This window comes from Mustela nivalis (genome assembly GCF_964662115.1).
Source record: "Mustela nivalis genome assembly, chromosome: 4".
Taxonomy (NCBI): domain Eukaryota; kingdom Metazoa; phylum Chordata; class Mammalia; order Carnivora; family Mustelidae; genus Mustela; species Mustela nivalis.
The window spans coordinates 28,413,633-28,435,030 of record NC_139023.1 but is presented as its reverse complement, the minus strand read 5'-3'; the positions used below and the strand labels follow the sequence as shown (position 1 = coordinate 28,435,030).

Genomic DNA, 21,398 nt, shown 5'->3' with positions numbered 1-21,398 from the left:
CTATATCCTGGCCCATAACTGCATACTTGGCACCTCTATGTGTAAATGCCACCAACACCCACGACACAAACCAGCCCAAATACATTAGTCGTCCTCAGCCCCAGATCCTCCATTCTTAATGTTATCTATCTACTCACTTCCGTCAGAAACCCAGGGGTCCTCCCTGATGCTCTAACTTCACTGCTTCATAGGTTTTTCCTCTTCTCCACCTCCCTTTTCAATGCTGTTTAAGTCAACTCTGACTTAGCTCTCTATTCCCTAGGTTAATGCCAGAGCTTGTTAAACTGATATCCTCCTACTCAATAAGCTTGTCTCCTTGAGTAGGCAGCTGCCAATGAAAACAAGTGGAACTATTCCGAGTTCTCGGTGTTTTTGAAGTGGAGGGAATTTGGTGCTTGATACAGGTGATGGGTGAACTGTGACGACTGCAAAGGACAACAGGGTGGCTTGGGACGAGGCAGTGCTGAGTTCAGCCACTGACATGTGAGTTCCTTGAGGCAGACAAGAAAAATGTATCATTCCACTTTTTCTCTTCAGCAACTGGCATAATACAATTCTTTAAATATAGTAAACAGTCATGCGATGTTGACGCCATGGATCAGTCATTCTAATAAACTAAGATCTTTTTAACCCAGAAGTTTCTAGAAAATTGTTCCCACTTCAGGCCCAACATTTCAATATATCTTACTAGAGAAACAACTCTAATTATTTGAGCTTCTGATTATTCAGATTTTAGAACATAAGACATTTAAACTATCACTGTATGAAACATTAATTTTATCATATCCATTTTAAGAAATTGGATGTTTGGGCCCCTGGGTGGCTCAGTGGGTTAAAGCCTCTGCTTTCAGCTCAAGTCATGATCTCAGGGTCCTGGAATCAAGCCCCGCATCGGGCTCTCTGCTCAGCGGGGAGCCTGTTTCCCTTACTCTCTCTCTGAGTGCCTCTCTGCCTCCTTGTGATCTCTCTCTCTGTCAAATAAATAAATAAAAATCTTAAAAAAAAAAAAAAAGAAAGAAAGAAAGAAAAGAAATTGGATGTTTTTGTATAGAGAAAAATGTTTTTGCATTTTTTCAAGATTTTATTTATTTATTTATTTATTTGACAGAGAGATAGACAGAACCAGAGAGCACAAATGGAGGGAATGGCAGAGGAAGAGGAAGAAATAGGCTCTGCACTGAGCAGGGACCCCAATGTGGGGCTCGATCCCAGGACCCTGGGATCATGACCTGAGCCAAGGGCAGATGCTTAAAATCTGAGCTACCTGGGCGTCCCCACAAGTTTTCAAAAAATGCTTTTATATTTTTAAAGACAATAAATCTTTATAGCTTCTACAGTAGGTATGAGATTACAAATGCTGAAATTCTTACATTTGTACAGTCTATCCCAAACAGTGGTGATGTCATGCAGTTCATTGTATCAGAACCCAAGCGCTTTCTCCAGTTGTCACATCCATGTACTTACGTGTTCATGTGTCACAGTATGTCTGTGTGATCTTCTGAGGTGCCTCTGTTTTGGTATAGGCCCATCCCTCTCACTGTTTCTGTTCTCCCACAAGGTTGATCAATTCCAGAGTTGTTCAGAACAGAGCACAAGACTAATAAAAAGTCTGACTACACAGATGGATAAACCAAATGGGGCTATTTAGGATGAGACAAAGGTAAAGAAGACTATGTTCTCTGAGGCATAGCATGAGGGTGCAGTTGGCAAAAAAAAAAAATAATGAATGAGAACATGGACTTTGGAAACAATGAGAATGCATGTATTTTATTTGTGTATTTGTTTTATTTAAATTCAACTAATTAACATGTAATGTATTATTTGTTTCAGGGGTACAGGTCTATGATTCATCAGTCTTATAGAATAGCCAGTGCTCTTTACAACATACACCCTCCCCAATTTCCATCACCTAGATACCGTATCTCCCCCTCCTCCCCTCCAGCAGCACTCCGTTTGTTTCCTGAGATTAAGAAGGCATGTATTTTAAAGCTATTGTAGCAAAACAAAGCTAAGGAGTAAGCACCACAAACTTGAATTAATAGTTAACATAAGAATAGATGATGTTAACAAGATAAAAATTAGAAATCAACAACAAATCTGGAGATACAATGATGAATTTCCATTGCAGAATGTACTTAACAGTGACACTGATACCAAAACATTCATTTAAACAGGAGGTTGCATTAGAAACAGATGTTGTGTGGTTCATTTCAATTACAACTTAAATTGGTTTATTTATCAGGCCATTTTCCACTAAACTTTGCATGAGATGCAAGATGTGTTGGGTTTTTCTTCCTAACCTTATGAGCTATATTATTTATTGCCAGCTTACACACTGACTCCAGGTGACTTTTCTTCATAATTGTCATTGAGTTGGATAGGGAATTGTCTTGATAGACGTAAAATACCTTTCCCTTCTCTTTGCTCTTCTGGTTCATAAACAAAGCCAAATGTGTCTCCCTTCTGTTTTTCAGATATTTAACATCTCTGGGTTTCAGGTTTCTCATAATAGCTCCCTTCTTCACAATCAGAAAGATGGGCCAGATGATTGAGGTTTTGTTGGGTTTCCTTAATATGTGCAATTTGTTCTTAATGAGCTTCTGATATGGAAGTTGATCAGCATCATTATTATGGCTTTTTCTAGTCAGCGAACATAAAAATGAAAATAACTCAGCATAAAGTGGGATTTATTGTAATGACACGAAGAGAGCTCCTAGGAAGTAGAAGTATCAAACATGTCCACATGTCCACACCTCATGAGAACTAGAAATAAGTAAAGGCCTTCCTGAACTCAGTCATTCATTCTCTAACAATGTCAGACTCTTCGTCTGCTGGTGATTTTTTGCATCTTTCTCTGTTTTCTTTCTTTCTGTGCAGGCTGGCTTCCTCTTTTTTATTCATAGTCCCCCCTCTCTCACAACCACCTAATAGCGGTGTATCGTAGTTCTAGGTCATAACTTCTACATTTAGTCTTTACAGCTCCTGTCTCAGACTCTTTATGCAAGAGCTAATTTCTGGGACAGGGCTCTGATTGGGTCAACTCATCTTTTTGAACCAGGCACAGGTTTATTTCCTGCCTGTGAATCAGCTGCTTTTAAATCAGGTGGCTCCTCTCTGTTCCCAAGGTGGGAGGAGGGCAGGATCATGAGGTATAGAATGTGGCCTTGTTCAGTCAGCAGGGGTTGTCAGCAGGGCAGTTTCCCTCACAGAAGAGACCCGGGCCTGGCAGGCAAGGATGCACGGCTCTTGGAGAAAACTAAACCAGCATGAATATTTGACAGGGAACAGGATCTGTGGTTGGAATGCTTTATAATATTTATTCAAATTTATGAAAGATAAAATAAAAATTTGTGTAGGAACACAGATTCTTTAATACAGACACACACACACACACACACACACACACATTCCCCTTTTAAGAATACTTTGAAAAGAAGGGATATGATTGTTCTGAGTGGCTGCAATATTATTAGGTGTTAAAGCAATATTTTATCTCCTCCCTGACAAGTTAGCCTAAGATGTGTGTTGATCATGGATGGAGCTTATAAAAGACTCATTTTTCCACTATAAAGTCTCAGAGCTCATTCTGGTAAGATGAATACCTCAGTAAAACACATAGCTCTTTCTCCCTATTCTAGTGCTAGATCATGGATTTTTATCAAATGATTTCTTATGATAAAGTGGCAAATTATAAACCATCTAATGCCAGAATTCCCTAGGACAAAAGTTTTGCAGAATATGTTAACACCTCAGGTAGACATGTTAATATACATATTTTTCGTGGTAAAGGATTTTGAAGTATTTTACTAATACTGAAAAGAAAAGTATTTTCATCTAAGACAGGGTTTCTTGGCTTTGGCACTATTGACATTTTGAGCCAAGTGATTCTTTGTTGTGGGAGCTGTGCTGTGTCATGCATTACATTGGGAGCAACCCTGACCTCTACCCACAGATGCCAGTAGCCCACACCATTACTCCCAGTTGTGACAATCAAAACTGTCTCTAGACATTGGTAAATGTCCTCTGCGGGCAAAATTGCCCAGGGTTTAAAACCAGTGATTTAACCGTTATTCTCCAAAAAAGTTATTTTTATTTGTAATAAATATTTTCTTATTCCCCTAACATTTTTAGATTTTAAAAAAATACGTCTTTTAGGGGCGCCTGGGTGGCTCAGTGGGTTAAAGCCTCTGCCTTCGGCTCAGGTCATGATCCCAGGGTCCTGGAATCAAGCCCCGCATCGGGCTCTCTGCTCAGCAGGGAGCCTAGCTTCCTCCTCTCTCTCTGCCTGCCTCTCTGCCTACTTTTGATCTCTGTCTGTCAAATAAATTTTTAAAAATACATTTTTTTTTAGTATAATTGAGCACTTCTGATTTGGTATCCTCTCTCTTGCTTTTCCTCAATGAATCAAAGTCTCTCATGCCTGAATTAGCTTGACCAATTTCATGAACCAACTCACACCCGTTAATCTCATTAATTTGTGTCAGTGTCAGAGAATTCCCTATGGTCCATAGTTTCTAAATATGTCGTTCTTCCTCTCACAGAGTAGCTTACATACTTGAGAAAGCTGGTTGAACAATTGTAAGTACATCTGGAATAAAAATCATTTTAGCGTTCTTGTTCACAGTATCTCTACCTTTAATATCTTTCTGAAAAATTTCCCATCCTTCCTTGAATGCTTGCACTTTGGACTAATGAAAAATTAATAGAAAATCTGTTGTATGAGAGAACAAAATACAGCATTTTTAAGGCTTTCTTTTCCATCTAAAAATGTAATACACCAAAACGAGTCATAGATTTTATTACAGCCAGATGTCACTGTTAATATTTCTATTAAGATGCAGTTGAATAATTTATTTAAAAGACAGTAAATAGTTTCTCAAATATGTAAATAATAAATTCTCTCAGAATTTGCCCGGCTCACTAGGTTGTGAGAACAAAATGTGATAATAGATATGAATAGCTATGAAAACCACAGAGGACAGAGCATTCTCCAGGAGAAAGAGGTTATTTTTATGCGTGCACTACAATACAAGTAGTACAAAAGGAGATATGGCTGTATTTTAAGTGTTTCCATAATGTTCATCATTATCATCATTATTATCATTATCTTCAAAAAGTTTTCATTAAGGTTATCAATCTTATATGTCTAGATTTCCATTTATCATGGAATGAGGTCATAGATTAGGATAACAATGCTAGAAATACATAAGAAAAGTTCTGAAGAGTACTTGTGCCACATGTAACACACAAGCCGAAATGCTTTTTCACGGAATTACTTCTTCTTGCAAATAGGGTAAATTACTACTTTAGTTTAGAACCGTGATGTGATTTTTAGTCGATACTTAGTGAAAACAGAGTGGGAGTTGTGTAGAGCAAAGATCTCACTGCATGTGTATAGTTCTCACCCTGCAGGAAACAAAACAGTTTCCAGAGAAGGGAGAAGGTCTACGCACACACACACACATCCATGGAGACACACACACTTACTTAAACCTATGCAGAGATTACTCATGTTTATGCTCTTTTCTCCTTTTGACTCTCCATTGTTTACTTACCACAACTCGTGTTTTCATTATAGTATTAAGAGTATTGTTTCGCCATTATAACCCTTTGACTTTATAGGAATAGGTTTTTCTCCATCACACGTTAAAACTCTTTTGAGTTTTGTCCCACTCGTGAAGATCTGGAAGCTAATGACTATTGGGCACGAATACTGAAACAATGTATTCTGTTGTTGAGTGTGCTCATCACAATGGCAAATTACATTACTACATTAACTTGTCTTTGACTAGTTATTAATTTTCCCACTTGGGTTGAATTACAAATAAGAATTGGACACCAAGACTTGCAATGGATCACAGATAATTTATTTTCATGGTCATTGGGGTCCTTCTGCCTACAAGGTCTTTTTTTCATAACCATCTCTTTTAAAGTAGAAATGCTTATGAAAATAAATGTGCACACTCAAAGTAATTTGGAAGTATGATATTAATCCTTAAGTAACAATAGTTTTGAGGATAATATATTTGTTTAGCATGTTACAGTTTCTAAAGAGGCTTCACCATAATTTTCCCAAGTAATGTTCATAATAAGCCAGTAAATGATATTATTTTTATTTTTAAAATGAGGCATCTGAGATAGAGGGGATTAAGTTGCTCATGATTACATAGCTCTACATGTGGTAGATCTTAGAATCCATGTATTTGAAATCAAAGGCCCAGAGTCTGCCTCTGAGTTCTGCCCAGAGTTCATTTTTCTTCCGAAAAGATGTTAAGAAATTGAAGACGATGCAAATGAGAATAGTTGCAGGGGACAAGGGAATTGTATAGAATCCTGTGCGTTTTCTTTTTGGTTAAATGTAGGTAACGTGGAAGGAGCTTTTAGACCTTTTAGGTGTGTGTAATTGATAGTGAAGAGCTCATGAACAAGAAAGGATGGCTTTGAATTATTGCACAATGCCTTCTGCGTAAACAGTGTAAGTGTTCTCCACTGTAATGGTTAAAGGACACTGGAACTCATTATCCAGAATGAATATTGTCTTATATTTTGGAGTTTTCACAAATGCATATAGATCCATATAATGTTCTAAATAAAGTATGGTTTGTCCAGATGTAAGCCATGATGTGATTAGTGTTCTATGCAACAATGGTAGTACACAGACGATGTGCAGGAGTTATCCAGTGTTTTCTTAACTGCTGCTAAAGCATTCACAGTCACCGCTGACAGATAAATATCCTTGAAAAGAAGAAGTGATTATTTCTGTTTTTATTACATTGGGACTCACATCTTAAAGTCTATAATTTTACTGGTATCATTTTTTAATGTACAATTACACTTTGAATTAATAGAACTCTTTAAAAACAGACAACTAGGGACGCCTGGGTGGCTCAGTTGGTTAAGCAGCTGCCTTCGGCTCAGGTCATGATCCCAGCGTCCTGGGATCGAGTCCCACATCGGGCTCCTTGCTCAGCAGGGAGCCTGCTTCTCCCTCTGCCTCTGCTGCCATTCCGTCTGCCTGTGCTCGCTCTCTCCCTCTCTCTCTCTGACAAATAAATAAAATCTTAAAAAAACAAACAAACAAACAAAAAAAAAAAACAGACAACGACAACTAGGGGCGCCTGGGTGGCTCCGTGGTTTAAGCCACTGCCTTCAGCTCAGGTCATGATCTCAGGGTCCTGGGATCGAGTCCCGCATCGGGCTCTCTGCTCAGCAGGGAGCCTGCTTCCCTCTCTCTCTCTCTGCCTGCCTCTCTGCCTACTTGTAATCTCTGTCTGTCAAATAAATAAATAAAATCTTTAAAAAAAAAAAAACAGACAACTAAAACTCTTAAGATAATTATTATGGTTCCTCTCTAGTAGCTTAATCTATTTATTGAGCCCAAATATTCCTGTCTCTTACTGCCAGGGGAAATGTGGGTGGGAAAAAGAAAAATACAGACGGCATGTCCTAAGTGTTACCTTTTATAGGAGGTGAGGAAACCAAGTCAAGTACAAACCCAGTTCTGAACTCAAACCAGTTCTTAAAACAAAGCAGGAATGGGATAAGAGAAATAATTGAGCAGTTACACCACTGATTTCAGTGCTCAAGCCAAATAAATATCTCCATCCAAACGTGCTTTATAAACTACTTTTTAGTAGCAGGAGACAAGTTGTAACTTGCTAGAAAGATCCAGATAATGGTAATTGATGACATTTATAAGGCAAACAGCAGTATTCATTCGAAAGACATTTGCAATTTGGAAAACACCCTCTCCTGTTAAGCACATCAATTTTTAGTTATTATTGAGCAAACATTCCCCTCCAAAAAAGTACCATAAATGTAATATCCAGAGGTAGATTTTTGTGGACATGGTTCTTTCAGTACAACTTTCCTTTATGACCTACCCCATGATCATTACCTTAACTTCAAACCTTAAAATTCAGTTCAATGGATTTACACTACATTGGAGTGAACACTCGTGCTTGCCTTCAATTATTACTCCATTACTTCTAACCTATTGGTTGCCTATATTTGGAGGTGCAAATTTCTGTGTATTCACATGTAACTTCAGGGATAGCAGGACAGTGGATCTCTGAGAATATATAGTATCACAGACTATCACTTTCATGACAAAAGGCCTTTGATGATGATAATTTAAATTTTTGGTTTTTTGTTTCATTTGTTTCACAGGATTATACACTCACCATGTATTTCCAGCAGTCTTGGAAAGACAAAAGACTTTCTTATTCTGGAATCCCGCTAAACCTCACGTTAGACAACAGGGTAGCTGACCAACTCTGGGTGCCAGACACCTATTTTCTGAATGACAAGAAATCATTTGTGCATGGGGTTACCGTGAAAAATCGAATGATCCGACTGCATCCTGATGGAACAGTTCTCTACGGACTCCGGTAAGTGACTTTGTGTTGCATGGTTCACTATTATCATTGTTGTTCTTGTTGTTATGTTTTATTATTACTATTATTGTTTTACTTTTGGGAATGGGCAGTGGGAAGAGAAGCAAGTAGGAGAATATATAGACACTTTAATTTCTGTAACAAAATTTTATGAAAGACCAGAAAATCTCTTTTGGAGAAAGAAAATCAATGGAGCTAAATCTAGGCAACTTTGTTCATCAAAGGTAAGTGAACTATTTGCCCTGAACTTCCAATAATAAACAGAGTAATAAGAAAATGTATATTTGCCAGATTTTATACCCAACTTATTGTAGAAGTTCAATCTTTTTCTAGCTGATTGCTTGATTATTTCAGAGCCACCCAGGTTGAACTGAAATATATTCTAAGTATTGGGTATAGCTACTTAATTATGAAAGAGAATTAGGAAACAATATCTTTAAGAAGTAGAAAAATATTTTGTGGTGACTTTGAGAAGATTCATAGTGTTTTCATTCCCTTAAATCCCTCTCTTAATGTTTGTATTTAAGTATATGAGCCATATTGTTTGTGTTTCATGTAAGGCAAGGGTTGAGGTTCAATTTTTCCCATATGAATATCCAGTTGTATAATTTACTGAAGAGATTCTTTTTTTCTCACCAGATTGTTTTGGTACTTTTGCCTGGATAAGTGGGAGTCTGGTTCTAAGCTCTACTCTGTTCCATTGTTCTATGTGTCTATCTGCAAACAGTATCACAGTATTTTAATTATAATAACTATATGGAATAACTATATGGTAAATCATAAAGTCGTGGAAATCCTTCAACTTTGTACTTATTGTTTAATATTGCTATGGATATTCTAGGACTTGTGCTTCTTCCTATAGCATTTAGAATCAACTCTGTTGATTTCTACCCAAAAAGTCTGCTGAAATTGTAATTGAGATTGCCTTGACTCTATAGATCAACTTGGGGAGAATGAATATCTTAAAATTTTAATACATGAATATGATATACCTTCATTTATTTAGGTTGTCTTTAATTTATATCAAAATGTTTTGCACTATAGTGGATTTTATTTTGTTTATTTTTAGGACTCAAGTATAGAAGAGGTATCATATACTTGTGGTCTATTATTAACCCTCATTTTGTTAAAGGTTTATTAAAAATTTTAGAGCTATAATCCAAATCAGCTTCCCATTTTGCCAAAGAAATACCTGAACTGTGGCATGTTATTGGAGGATATGTAGAGTAGTGGTTCTTTAACCTGTATTGTCACCATTCATAATCCCTTTGAGAAGCTGAAGAGAGCTATATTCACAAACTCATTTTCCCATTATTTTAGAGTTTTCATAAGCCCTCTAATATTCTTTGCATGCCTTCCACACCAAGCTAACACTCTAGGTAAGGGATAAAATGCTACAATTTCTGTTCATTCATGAATATCCAAAAACAATATGCAAGTGAAAACAACTGCACTTTTTTTCTGCACTAAGTTCTGCACTAAAACTTCTGAACTTAACCCAGTGGTTGATTATTTAGTTGCTAGATTTGGAGTTCATTTGCATAATAAAACAGCATTGGTTGCAGAATAATATTTGTAATTTCTCCACTTTTTCAGTACCCCAAGAGCTTTCAATTCTAATTTAAAATCTCTGACCTAAAAGTTTCTTAGTAAAATATGGTAAAATAAACAAAAAATTCCCATGAGTGTATTGATAATTACTGACAAAATCTACTAATTCAAGATCAGCAGTGATCATTAACGATGATGCATACACTGGAAATCATTTGTAATTTTTTGTCATCTATGAAACTTTTATTGGATATAACCAAGGAATAAAGGGACAAATTACTCTTCTAAAATATTCTGGGAGAAAAGTTCCATAACCCAACTTAGAAAGCTAATCAGTTACATGTATAATCACTTTATGTGATTAATAAAGAATGTACAAAAAGTTGTTTTTGTTTGAAAGAAAAAGGAACCACATTTTATACAGGCAAGAAAGTGGGTTGCATTCTCAGTTTACAGTGTCATTTCAGGCATTTCTCAAATTATTGGTAGCCTCCACCAATGGGAATTGATGGAAAGGAAGAAAAATATTTGAGGACCATGAAGTTGAACACACTTCATTATAAACTGATAACACTGAGCCACAAAATAGGAAGGGCCTTTTCTAAGGGCACAAGAAAGTAATGGCAGAATTGGGACTAAAATCCAGGTACCTTGATTCCCATATGTGTGCTTTTCCTACCCCACTGCCTTTCAAACACATTTAGAAGTCAACACCTCCTTTCAAGTTGCACAACATTGCTTTCTTCTCTTTGGAGCCAACATAGGCTTGGAGCCCCCAAATGGATCTCCCAAAGGAAAACACAAATCCTTCCTTTATTATGTGAACTCTGACCTCTTTTTGACAGCAGCATTCTCTATAAGAGCTTCACACCATTTCTGGCATTTCTCTTCCCTTGTCTTCTTTCCTACCTCTTCCCTCACAGGTTTGTTTTTCTTTTCCTGGAGGTTATAAACATCCTGGAGAAAATATAAGATACAGCAAAGAAATCATAACACCTGGAATCAAAGGACCAAAAATAGGCTTAAACTCCAATATCTGATTGTTTGACCTTGAACAAGTTATACAAATTTACTGAGTCTTAGTTCTTTCATCTGCAGTAATGGATTAATAATCCCTGGTACATTCTAATGAAGTAATGATTATGTTACTACATGGTAAATTTAAATTATATTTTTCTAAAGCCATTGTGCCTTATATAATAGCCTTATCAGGTGCTGGAAAAACTGCACATGGAGGATGATTCTCTAATTCCCTGGGGCATCAGTAACCACAACAGAGATATAGTCGTCCAATTAAAAAATATATATATATATATATTTCGGGGCATCTCGGTGGTAGCCCAGTCAGTTAAGCATCCAAGTCTTGGTTTAAGCTCAGATCACAGGGTCTTGAGATCAAGCCCTATATCGGGCTCCATGCTAAGTGGATAGTCTGCTTGAAACTCTTTCCCCACTCTCTCCATCCCCCTGTGCCCTTCCCCCTTCTCACCCAGTGCTCTCTCTCTCTCTCTCTCTTTCTCTTCTTTGCTCTCTCCCTCTCTCAAAGTAAATAATTAAGAAAACATTCATTGAGTGCCCAGTCTATGCCATATGTTCACTATTATGTACCTGGAAATAATTCCTCAGAAGCCTGATAGAAATTTGTCATTGTGACAGTGACTATGGATTAGAAGACTTGTAGCTGAACTAGATTGTGCTCCTCCGTAAGCTATTTCCTCCTCTAGGCATCAGATTCCTCAGTCTTAAAGGGAAGAGATTGCATAAAATTATCCCCAATTTCCCTTCCAAAACTAACTTCCCTTGCTTCTATGGTCCTATATAGTCAGGCAAGTTTATTTTAATTCTTCTGATACAACACTTCCTAGTCTCAGAAATGACAATCTGCATTTTTTCTTTGTAATTGCCTTTTCAAGAATAACTGTCATATATCACTTCCTAAGCACATGTACTAGAAAAGCCTTATCATATAACAAATGCATTGGCATATTCATAGCTATGCTTATTTTAGAGTTGGATAATGAGAAGAAAGAAATTCTTGCCTTATCTCTTTCTGTAAGTCCAGCTGATAGTCATTATGAAATGAGACCATACACTAATGGGTTGTTTTTAGCATTGATGGGATCAATGGGGTTTTCTGAATGTACCTGAAAGCCCCTTTAACAGGGTAGTCCATAATCACAAGACCGTATCATTAAACTAAATAAAAATGTTTCTATATATTCAAACTCATTTTGAGATGCTCAAACAATGCCTATGAAGCCACAGGAATAGAATTGCTGGTTTTCTATTTTTGTCAACGACATCAAATCAGACTTGACACACAAGGAATACCACACAGTTGTGTTAACACTTTAAAATAATGAAGTGCTGTCTGATGGGAGACTAGTGCTTTTGCAGGAGCCAGGGTTCTGTGCAACAGGCACTCAGCACTTGGAAGAGACTCCATTCCTTAAGCTTTTTGCTCCCAGGTTACTTCTGCTGTGACAAAATGCATTATACCACGGAGCAACACCGCAGTCACTATTACTTCCTCCTCCATTTTGCTCAAGATCTAACTAAAAGATGTCTAAGAGGTGGCAGGAGACCAAAACTTACGTCCATGTCCCATGACTGCTCCACCATGCTCCTTTCAAAACACATAATGGCATTTCTTTTCTAACTTAAAAGTGGAGACTAAACAACCAAATTCTACAGAGTCATGCATCAAATCCTTAATCTTCTGTCTTTCCTCCCATATAACTCTGAGGATGATTTCCTCCTCTTTTGAAGGCCAGTCTCTCCACATAGGCATTTAACTTCATTGCTGCATACTCTTTTCAGACTTTGCTCCCTTCTTTTAGCAGATCAGTCGTCGACCACACTGGCTCCTTCCCCTTGGTTTTGTCCTCAAACACCAGTCCTCTCACATCTCACATCTTTGGTTTCCTCTACTCCCTCACCATTTATTTACTCCTTAGTCTCCAAAACCGTGGCTTCACTCATGCTACTTTCCTGAAACAATGCTCTCCAAAATTACCAGCACCACTGTTGTTGCTTCTCAATCTATACTCTTGAGTTCTCTGAATGATTTAAGAGTGGTGACTGACCTTGACTTCTGGATTTCCAAGACTTGGTGTAGTTTTTTCGTTATTGCTGTTCTTCTAGTCCTTTTCCCCTTCCTTCACTGGTTCCTCTCTTGCCTCTAATGGTGAATTAGAGGGGTTCCTTGAAGTTTGACCAACTCACTGATGTGACAGCTTATATATCTAAAATTCCAAATTATTGAGTTCAGAAAAATATTTGTAATTGCTTCCTGAGCATCTGTATCTGGATGCCCACCTGGCCAGATCCTCCTGACATGACCCCTATTTTGTAGTATCTGGTTTTTTGGGTTTTTCGCCCTAAAATCGGGTTCTCCTCCTTATATAGCTGAGAACAAAAATCGTCATCTGCCAAGTCAATAGGAATACACTTGTAGGTAGTTTTGACTCCACATCTCTTTTTGTTCCGAGATCCAATTTATCGTTTCTGCTCTGCTGTATCTCAGTGATGTCCATTTACAAATCATTCCCATTGTCTAAATTAACATCCTCACTATCTGTCACTTCCTGGCCCATTTTGTATCTCAATTTTTCCTGTTCTCATCACTGCCATCTTATTCTCCTATGGTGCATGTTAGATCATATCACTTCTACAGGAAATAAAATTTCTCCTCAGACCCATAAAATCACCTTTTTATTCTTCTGTCTGTAATCTAAAACCTTCTGTATGTGTCCAAAACAACCTTCCCACATCATTAGACATTTCCTTTCTCTACAAAGACTAAATCTTTATAAAACAACTTACTTGTTTCTCTAAACACATTCAGGGTGTTTCAAACTCAAGTATGACCCAAATATATGGCCCAAATATCATATTTATACTAAAAAACTATTTGCTATGTATCTGAAATTCAAATTTAACTGGGCATCCTGTATTTTATCTGAAGAACTTAGAGCCCTGTGAAATGTTCTCCCTTCTCTATCCCCAAACCTCTTCCCCTCACTCTACCACTATCTCCCATCTTACTCCTTTTTCTTTCTTTCTTTCTTTTTTATTTCTTTTCATTGTAACAGAATTCATTGTTTTTGCACCACACCCAGTGCTCTATGCAATATGTGCCCTCCTTAATACCCACCACCTGGCTCCCCTAACCTCCCATCCCCTGCCCCTTCAAAACCCTTAGATTGTTTTTCAGAGTCCATAGTCTCTCATGATTCATCTCCCCTTCCAATTTCCCTCAACTCCCTTCTCCTCTCCATCTCCCTATGTCCTCCATGTTATTTCTTATGCTCCACAAATAAGTGAAACCATATGATAATTGACTCTTTCTGACTTATTTCACTCAGCATAATCTTACTCCTTTTTCTTAAAAGCCTCTTTGAAATTCCACTTTCTCTATGAGGACTTTCACAATCATTTTAACCAGATAAAAACTCCCTTGATTTGATGCCTTACTTTGCTTTAATCCCACCTAAGCCCATGAATTTGTAATACTCTTTTGATGTTATATCTTTCTGTGTCTTAGGATTATTTTCCTGTGATACCAACCAGATTGATACCAATCTATCTGCGGAAGATGTGAACTTTATTTCCTTAACCTTTGATCCCCTCTCTCAAACAAAATAAATGTTTGAAAAATTGAAATGGAAATTTGTAGGATGCAGTCACCTGACTCACAATCGCTGTCAGCTGCAACATTTCCTATATCTAAATGATGGCTCTTAACCAAAGAGCAATTATCACTATTAATGACCAGATGTGTTCTGCCTCTTGTCCAAACATGATCCAGCTGGCTGAAAACACTGATTCTTTCTAAGGCCCGACCCTGTGGAGGCTGAAAGACAGTGTTTGTCTTTCCTGAAAATGGCAGGCATGGGATGACTGAATTCTGGGATCATATTTAGTGGAGTACTTAACCTTCCTAAAGACTGCCTTTCCTTTTGTGTTTCCCTCCTAACCCTTTCCTTGGCTTTTCTTCCCAAAACTCACAATGCTTCTTTCCTGCATCTTCTACCAAAGGTGAGCTTGGGACCAGGTGGTTTTGAGGATCCATGTGAGAATGGGAAGTATAATGAATAGTGAAAATCAATTTGGCCCAATACTGGCTCAGATTGGACCTTGTAAGTATGTTGAGTGTCATTTAGGCTTGTGTGGACATATTATAAGCACATAAAAATTAAGTAATACCTATCACAGCATTTAATATTGATAGCAGTTGTATCAAGAAATTTAGCCAATACCAAAGTATATAAATAATTGAAACTATACCATGCATGATTGCTATACTAATATCTGGGTATATAAATGGGCTAAGCCAACTATATAAGTAGTTGAGATTATACTATGCTGAGTGCTCTACTTCTATTGTCATACTTGATCTTTACCACAACACTATGAACTATGTACCATTATTATGCTATGTACCAACACTTAGAGAACCTAACATAACTTTTCTTGCTCATAATTTATTGTCAAGATCAAACAAGTACACACATTTCATTTGACTAATAAAATGTCTAAAATCTCTTTTTACTCTAAATGTTCACTGTTCCTTTATTTCCCTCCTTATAAATTATTTTAAGAAAACATGTGGGGGTTTTTTGTGATTACATCCTCTTGTTGCAAATGTTTTCCTCTGCCTTCTACCTAAGGCTTGATCAGATTGAGACTAGTTGTTTTGCTGGGCTTTGACAATACTGCTTCATAAGTCATCTTGTCCACTTCTAGCATGAGACACAAAATGCCTGACTCTCTCTGTGATGTGAAGATTGATGAGGAGATTTAGGCATTGACAGCTTGATCTATCCATTATAATAATCCTGTTCATTTTTATGTAATTCTATTAGTTTGCTGAGACTGCTATAGCAAAGCACCACAGAATGGGTGCCAACAGGAATATGTAGTCTCCCAGATCTGGAGCCAACAAGGTTGGTTCCTCCGGGGGCTATGAAGGAAGGATTGGTTCTAGGTCTCTCTCCTTAGCATGGCTGGTTTCTCCCTGCGTCGCCTCATATCACCTTCTCTCTGTGTGTACCTCTGTGTCTTTTTCTTAAAGGACACTGGTGATGTTGGATTAGGGCCCACCCTAATGATCTCACTTTAAATTGATTACCTCCATAAAGATCCTACCTCCAACCAAGGTCACACTCAGGCATTGGGTGTTAGGATTTCAACAGATGAATTTCGGGGGACACAACTCAGGCCATGGCAATTTTAGCAGCCACTGATAGTCTTGGCCAAAACTGATTTAGAAATTGCAAAATGGTGATATTTTATCATTCCTTCTTTAATTATTAGCTAGATTATTCTCTAAGCAAGAACTTTTCCTCACCAATTGGGTAATCCTGAGATTAAGTTGTTGCAATGAAGGCAGCATAAATGCTTGATCGTTTCCCTTTATTTGGCAGTTTTCAAAATAGCTGGTTGTTTCCCTAGAATCTCCCAAACACCACTGAAGTTTGGCATTTTGATGTTTTCTTGTGTGTGTATCCTTATGAAGTCACAGGTTGAAACAGGTATGCCTATTCCATTTCCATCCTCATGTTGTCTTATCTTTGGCCACTGGCAGCCCCAATAAGTTGGTTCCTGAGGTGTTTGAACATGACATCAGTAATCATTGATAGCTCCTTTGTCTTTTGATCCATCAGCTTGCACATTGTCTATTCCAGAAGTAGAAGAAACAGATCACAAGTTTGTATTGATATTTCTGATTCAAATTTAAAATTATAGGGCTTTTATTCAACCTCTTTGATTTTATGTTTGTTTCTTTCATCCTCTTTAAAAATATTGATTCCTAATGTATTAACGTAATTATTTTAGTTTATCCTGTTTATATATATATATATATATATATATAATATATATGTGTACATATGTTTTTTTAATAAAAATACCAACTTTATTGTTACTAATGATGAGATTACCAAAAACAAGTTAAGATTTCTTCCCAGTATTCTTGCCTTGAGGGTGTATCCTGTTAGGGACACAGAGTAGAATTACTGTTTTTAAAGTTACATTTTAAACTTCAGTGCCTTACTATATGGCTAAGCCACCATTTAAAGAAATACATTTTGCTTTTGGTTTGGATTCTTAAAATTTGATTTAATTCTATTTCATAATTATATAAAACATTTACATAGTTCTAAAGTCAAACAATGAAACAAAAGAAATCTTACTTCTGCTGTGGTCCTGACTTTCTTCCATTTTCTTCCCCTGTAGCGTTTTAATTTGCTTTAAGATTTTCCTTCTAAGATAACGGACATGCACACGTAATCACCACCTTGGCTGGAAGGTGGTAGAGTATACCTACTATTCTTTATCTTGGGAGGTGATTTTGGTAACCACCTTACATAATGCTGAAAGCAGATTTTAATCCAACTTTCCTCATTTCAGCCTGTACTCTTAACCCCTGCACAGAGAAGCCTTTCTCTGTGCTGTTTAAGCTTGCCTTTCCCTGCAGATGTTGCTGGGAAGACAGTCACCTATGTCTGATGCTTTCATTGCTCACCATTATAGAAATGAAAATAATTGGAGAAGGTCCATAACATACATGGGTATAGCTCTGCCAAGTGTGTGAGCTTTATAAAATGTACATGACTTTGTCAGGTTTTCTAACACATGCAAATGACTCCAGATTCCAAAGAGAAGCTTCTAAATTTAGGTTTCAGAAATAAACTTAATGTTAACCAGAAACCTGTGGTCTGAGAGGGATTTTGAGAACTCCCCTACCACATTTGCTTACCTAGCCTGACTCTGCATTGATTTTTTGATGTTCTTGACAGTGCCTGACCATGCGTTGTGCATGAGAATTAAATCAATGACTACATTTATTGAATATAAAAGAGAAACAGAGTTTCCCACTATTCCTTGAAGGATCCTCTTGTCTTGCCTTGGTCTTCATGCTAAAGCAAAGTAAAAAGTAAAGGCAATTATTTTAATAATACTGATCCAGAAAGAAAAAAGAAAACACTATTGATTTATAAAGCAGTTTGGGGTCCTAAATGTTTCATATTAGCTCTCTACATTGATTGCACACCCTGAAAAAATGACTTCTCTCTCCTACAGACTGTCTGTGTAGAGAGGGGTTATGATTACCTACAGGAGTCCTGGGCAGATCACACAGGGCTCCCTGTGAGATATGCTGGGCAAAGATATTGTTGTGTTGATTGTGGAGAATAAATACATGGGCTGATGCAGCGTTCACAGAGGAAGGCTGGCTGGTATCGACAAATGTTTCCTGTTAAGAGAAAGAAACTTCTTACTTCGAATGGAAGAGAGAAACAACAGGCCATGCATAAGGAATAGGTAGCTCACTCTATTAGGAGGAATGCCTGGAGACGCTCTTTATAATTCCCACCAAACAGCATAATATTGCTATTCCCGTCACACTGTAGTTGACTTACATTTTAGAGTTTTGTCAGTGGCATACAGAGAAAGCTATTTGAATTGTTCGCCAGTGAAAGAGCTACTATTTTTGCTTTTCAAAGTTTTTATTTTTATTTTTCATGTTCTTTAATCATCTATCTAAATAGGAACAACTTTTATGATTATTTGTTAGGATCTCCTTTTTTTAAGATTTTATTTACTTATTTGAGAGAGAGCATAAGGAGGCAAAGGGGCGGAGGGAGAGGGATACTCCTCACTCAGCAGAGAACTTGATGTGGGCCTCGATCACAAGACCCTGAGATCATGACCTGAGCCAAAGGCAGCCACTTAACCGACTGAGCCACCCGCCTAGGTGCTCCAAGAGTCTCTTTTTTTTTTTTTTTTTTTCGAGAGAGAGAAAGAGAGAAAGAGACAGATAGTGAGAGAGAACAGGAGTGGGAGGAGAGGGAGAAGCAAGCTCCCTGCTGAACAGGGAGCTCGATCCCAGGCCCCTAGGATGATGACCCGATCTAAAGGCAGACGCTTAACTGACTGAGCCATCTAGGCACCCCAAGGGTCTCCTTTTTGATAAATACAGTGTTGTGACTAATTCAAGTTCTAAAAGACCAATTTAAATAATTATGCAATTACTATAACTATTGTGTGGCCATGTGATCTGTAGATGTGTCATTATGATAAAATCTTAATTAAATTAATGTAGAAGATTAAGTAAAAACAGTGACCCTAAATTATCAAAAAAAAAAAAAGAACCTCATCTCAACCTTCTTAACCTTGATTGAGTCTCTCATGGAATAATACCAAATCTGGACTCTCAGGAAAGGAGAAAAGAATGAGAGAAAAACATGTAAGAAGGAGAAAGAAAGATGGAAGGGTGGAAGGCAGGCAGGAGGAAAGGCAAAAAGGCAGGGAGGCCGAGAGAGAATGGGGGATGGAGAGAGGGAGGAAAGAGAAAGGGAGGGAGGGAGAAAGGAAGGAAGGAAAGAAAGAAGAAGAAACAGGGGCGCCTGGGTGGCTCTGTGGGTTAAGCCTCCGCCTTTGGCTCAGGTCATGATCTCAGGGTCCTGGGATCGAGCCCTGCATCGGGCTCTCTGCTCAGTGGGGAGCCTGCTTCCCCCTCTCTGTCTGCCTGCTTCTCTGCCTACTTGTGATCTGTCAAATAAATAAATAAAATCTTTAAAAAAAAAAAAAAGAAGAAGAAACAATAAAAGAAAGGCAAACCAAATATTTTAAAGTTGTGTCTTATTTTTTTAGATACTAATCATAATATGGCAAACAACACCATTTCCAAGAAGATGTATTAGGTTGTGACAACCATTGGTGACATTTTAAAAGTAATCTCCATGACCCTCAGTTGATTCCATTAAACCATCATTTCCAGCTTTAGTGTTTTAGTACCACTTCCATGATTTTTGCCACAATGGCATATCATCCAAAATGACTTTTTGCCTTTTGACTCCTTTTTTGCTTATGTAAGTATGCATATATATTTTTTTTGTTTTAAAGATTTTATTTATTTATTTGACAGAGAGCGAAATCACAAGCAGGCAGAGAGGCAGGTAGAGAGAGAGGGGGAAGTGGGCTCCCCACTGAGCAGAGAGCCAGATATGGGCCTCAATCCTAGGACCGTGAGACCACAACCTGAGCCGAAGGCAGGGGCATAACCCACTGAGCCACCCAGGTGCCCCAATATGCATATATATTTTTAAAGGAAACTTTCATTACTTCTGTATGTGAAAAATTATTCTTTTAAAAAATGTTAAAATTATTCTTTTAAAAAATGTTAAAAGCATCTAAGCTAGGAATTTTATTAAAATACAACAATGCTTAGCCACATTCTACTTACAATGGTCTTTCCTCATTGATAGAATTGAGATAACACTATTGCTTATCTTGTGGGGTATTACTAAGGTTAAGTAAATTAATACAGTAAAGGACTTAACAACATTCTCTGATACCTAGTAAAGGCCTGACGAGCACTGACTTCCTTGTTTAAAACTTGTGGCATATGTACATGTAGATAACAAACACATGCTGTAGACATAATAATGATCATCATCGAAATAAAGCCCTAAATTTTCTCTACTAATCTTTTCAGACACCAAGTGAAAGCTAGCCTCCCTTTCAGTGTCTGTGTCTCAGATTATGAAATGACCTCCCCAGAAGCCACCAGCTGTCTCTACTGCAATTCACCTTCTCATTTTGAATACCAAAGGGAAGCCAGAGTATGTTTCACAAACCTAAAATTCCACTTTGGTTTGTCTATCACAGGTAATACTCAGCCTGATATGTCACTTTTTATATATTTGGATATTTTTATTTATTTGGATATTTAAATTTTATTTCATTTCTTCCCGTGTTCCAAGAGTCATTGTTTATGCACCACACCCAGTGCTCCATGTAATACGTGCCCTCCTTAATACCCACCACCAGGCTCACCCAACCCCCCACCCCCCTCCCCTCCAAAACCCTCAGTTTTTACTTTTAAGTATAATAATATAACTTCCCAGATGTGGGGCGACCAATGTAACATGATGTTTATGGATTATGCAGCATTCCATGCCATTATGGAAGCAGTAGTCTATTCTAGACCAGAACAGAAATGTCATGGAGAATTTCTGGAAGCAACCATATGCTATTAAACTGCAATAGAAAACATTTTGTTTAAGGTTAGAAGAATACTAATTTATTTTTTTATTAAACACATATACATTTATTTATTTACTTTTGTTATGTTTAGTTGGCCACTGCATGGTACATAATTAGCTTTTTATGTAGTGTTCAATGATTCATTAGTTAAGTATTCATCACAGCAAGGTGCCTCCTCAATACCACGTGTCTCCTCAATACCCATCACCCTGTTACCCCCTCCCCTTGGCCCCTTCCCCTCTGAAACCCCCAGATTGTTTCTCTGGGTCCACAGTCTCTCATGGCTCATCTCCCTCTCTGATTTCTCTGTCTGGATTTCCCTCCTTTCCCTTGTGTTCCTCTGTGCTGTTGCTTATGTTCGACATATGAGTAAAACCATATGATAATTGTCTTTCTCTG

At 37.6% G+C, this 21,398-nt stretch overlaps 1 protein-coding gene across 1 annotated transcript in view; it reads left to right on the top strand.

Annotated features, from left to right (window-relative positions):
- The window catches only part of GABRB1 (gamma-aminobutyric acid type A receptor subunit beta1), a 399,050-nt gene that overhangs the window by 132,115 nt on the left and 245,537 nt on the right, over window positions 1-21,398 (top strand). The window contains exon 4 of the mRNA XM_082728493.1: window positions 8,170-8,390. Coding sequence (XP_082584619.1) covers window positions 8,170-8,390 — 221 coding nt within the window. The remainder of the gene's footprint in view (window positions 1-8,169; window positions 8,391-21,398) is intronic.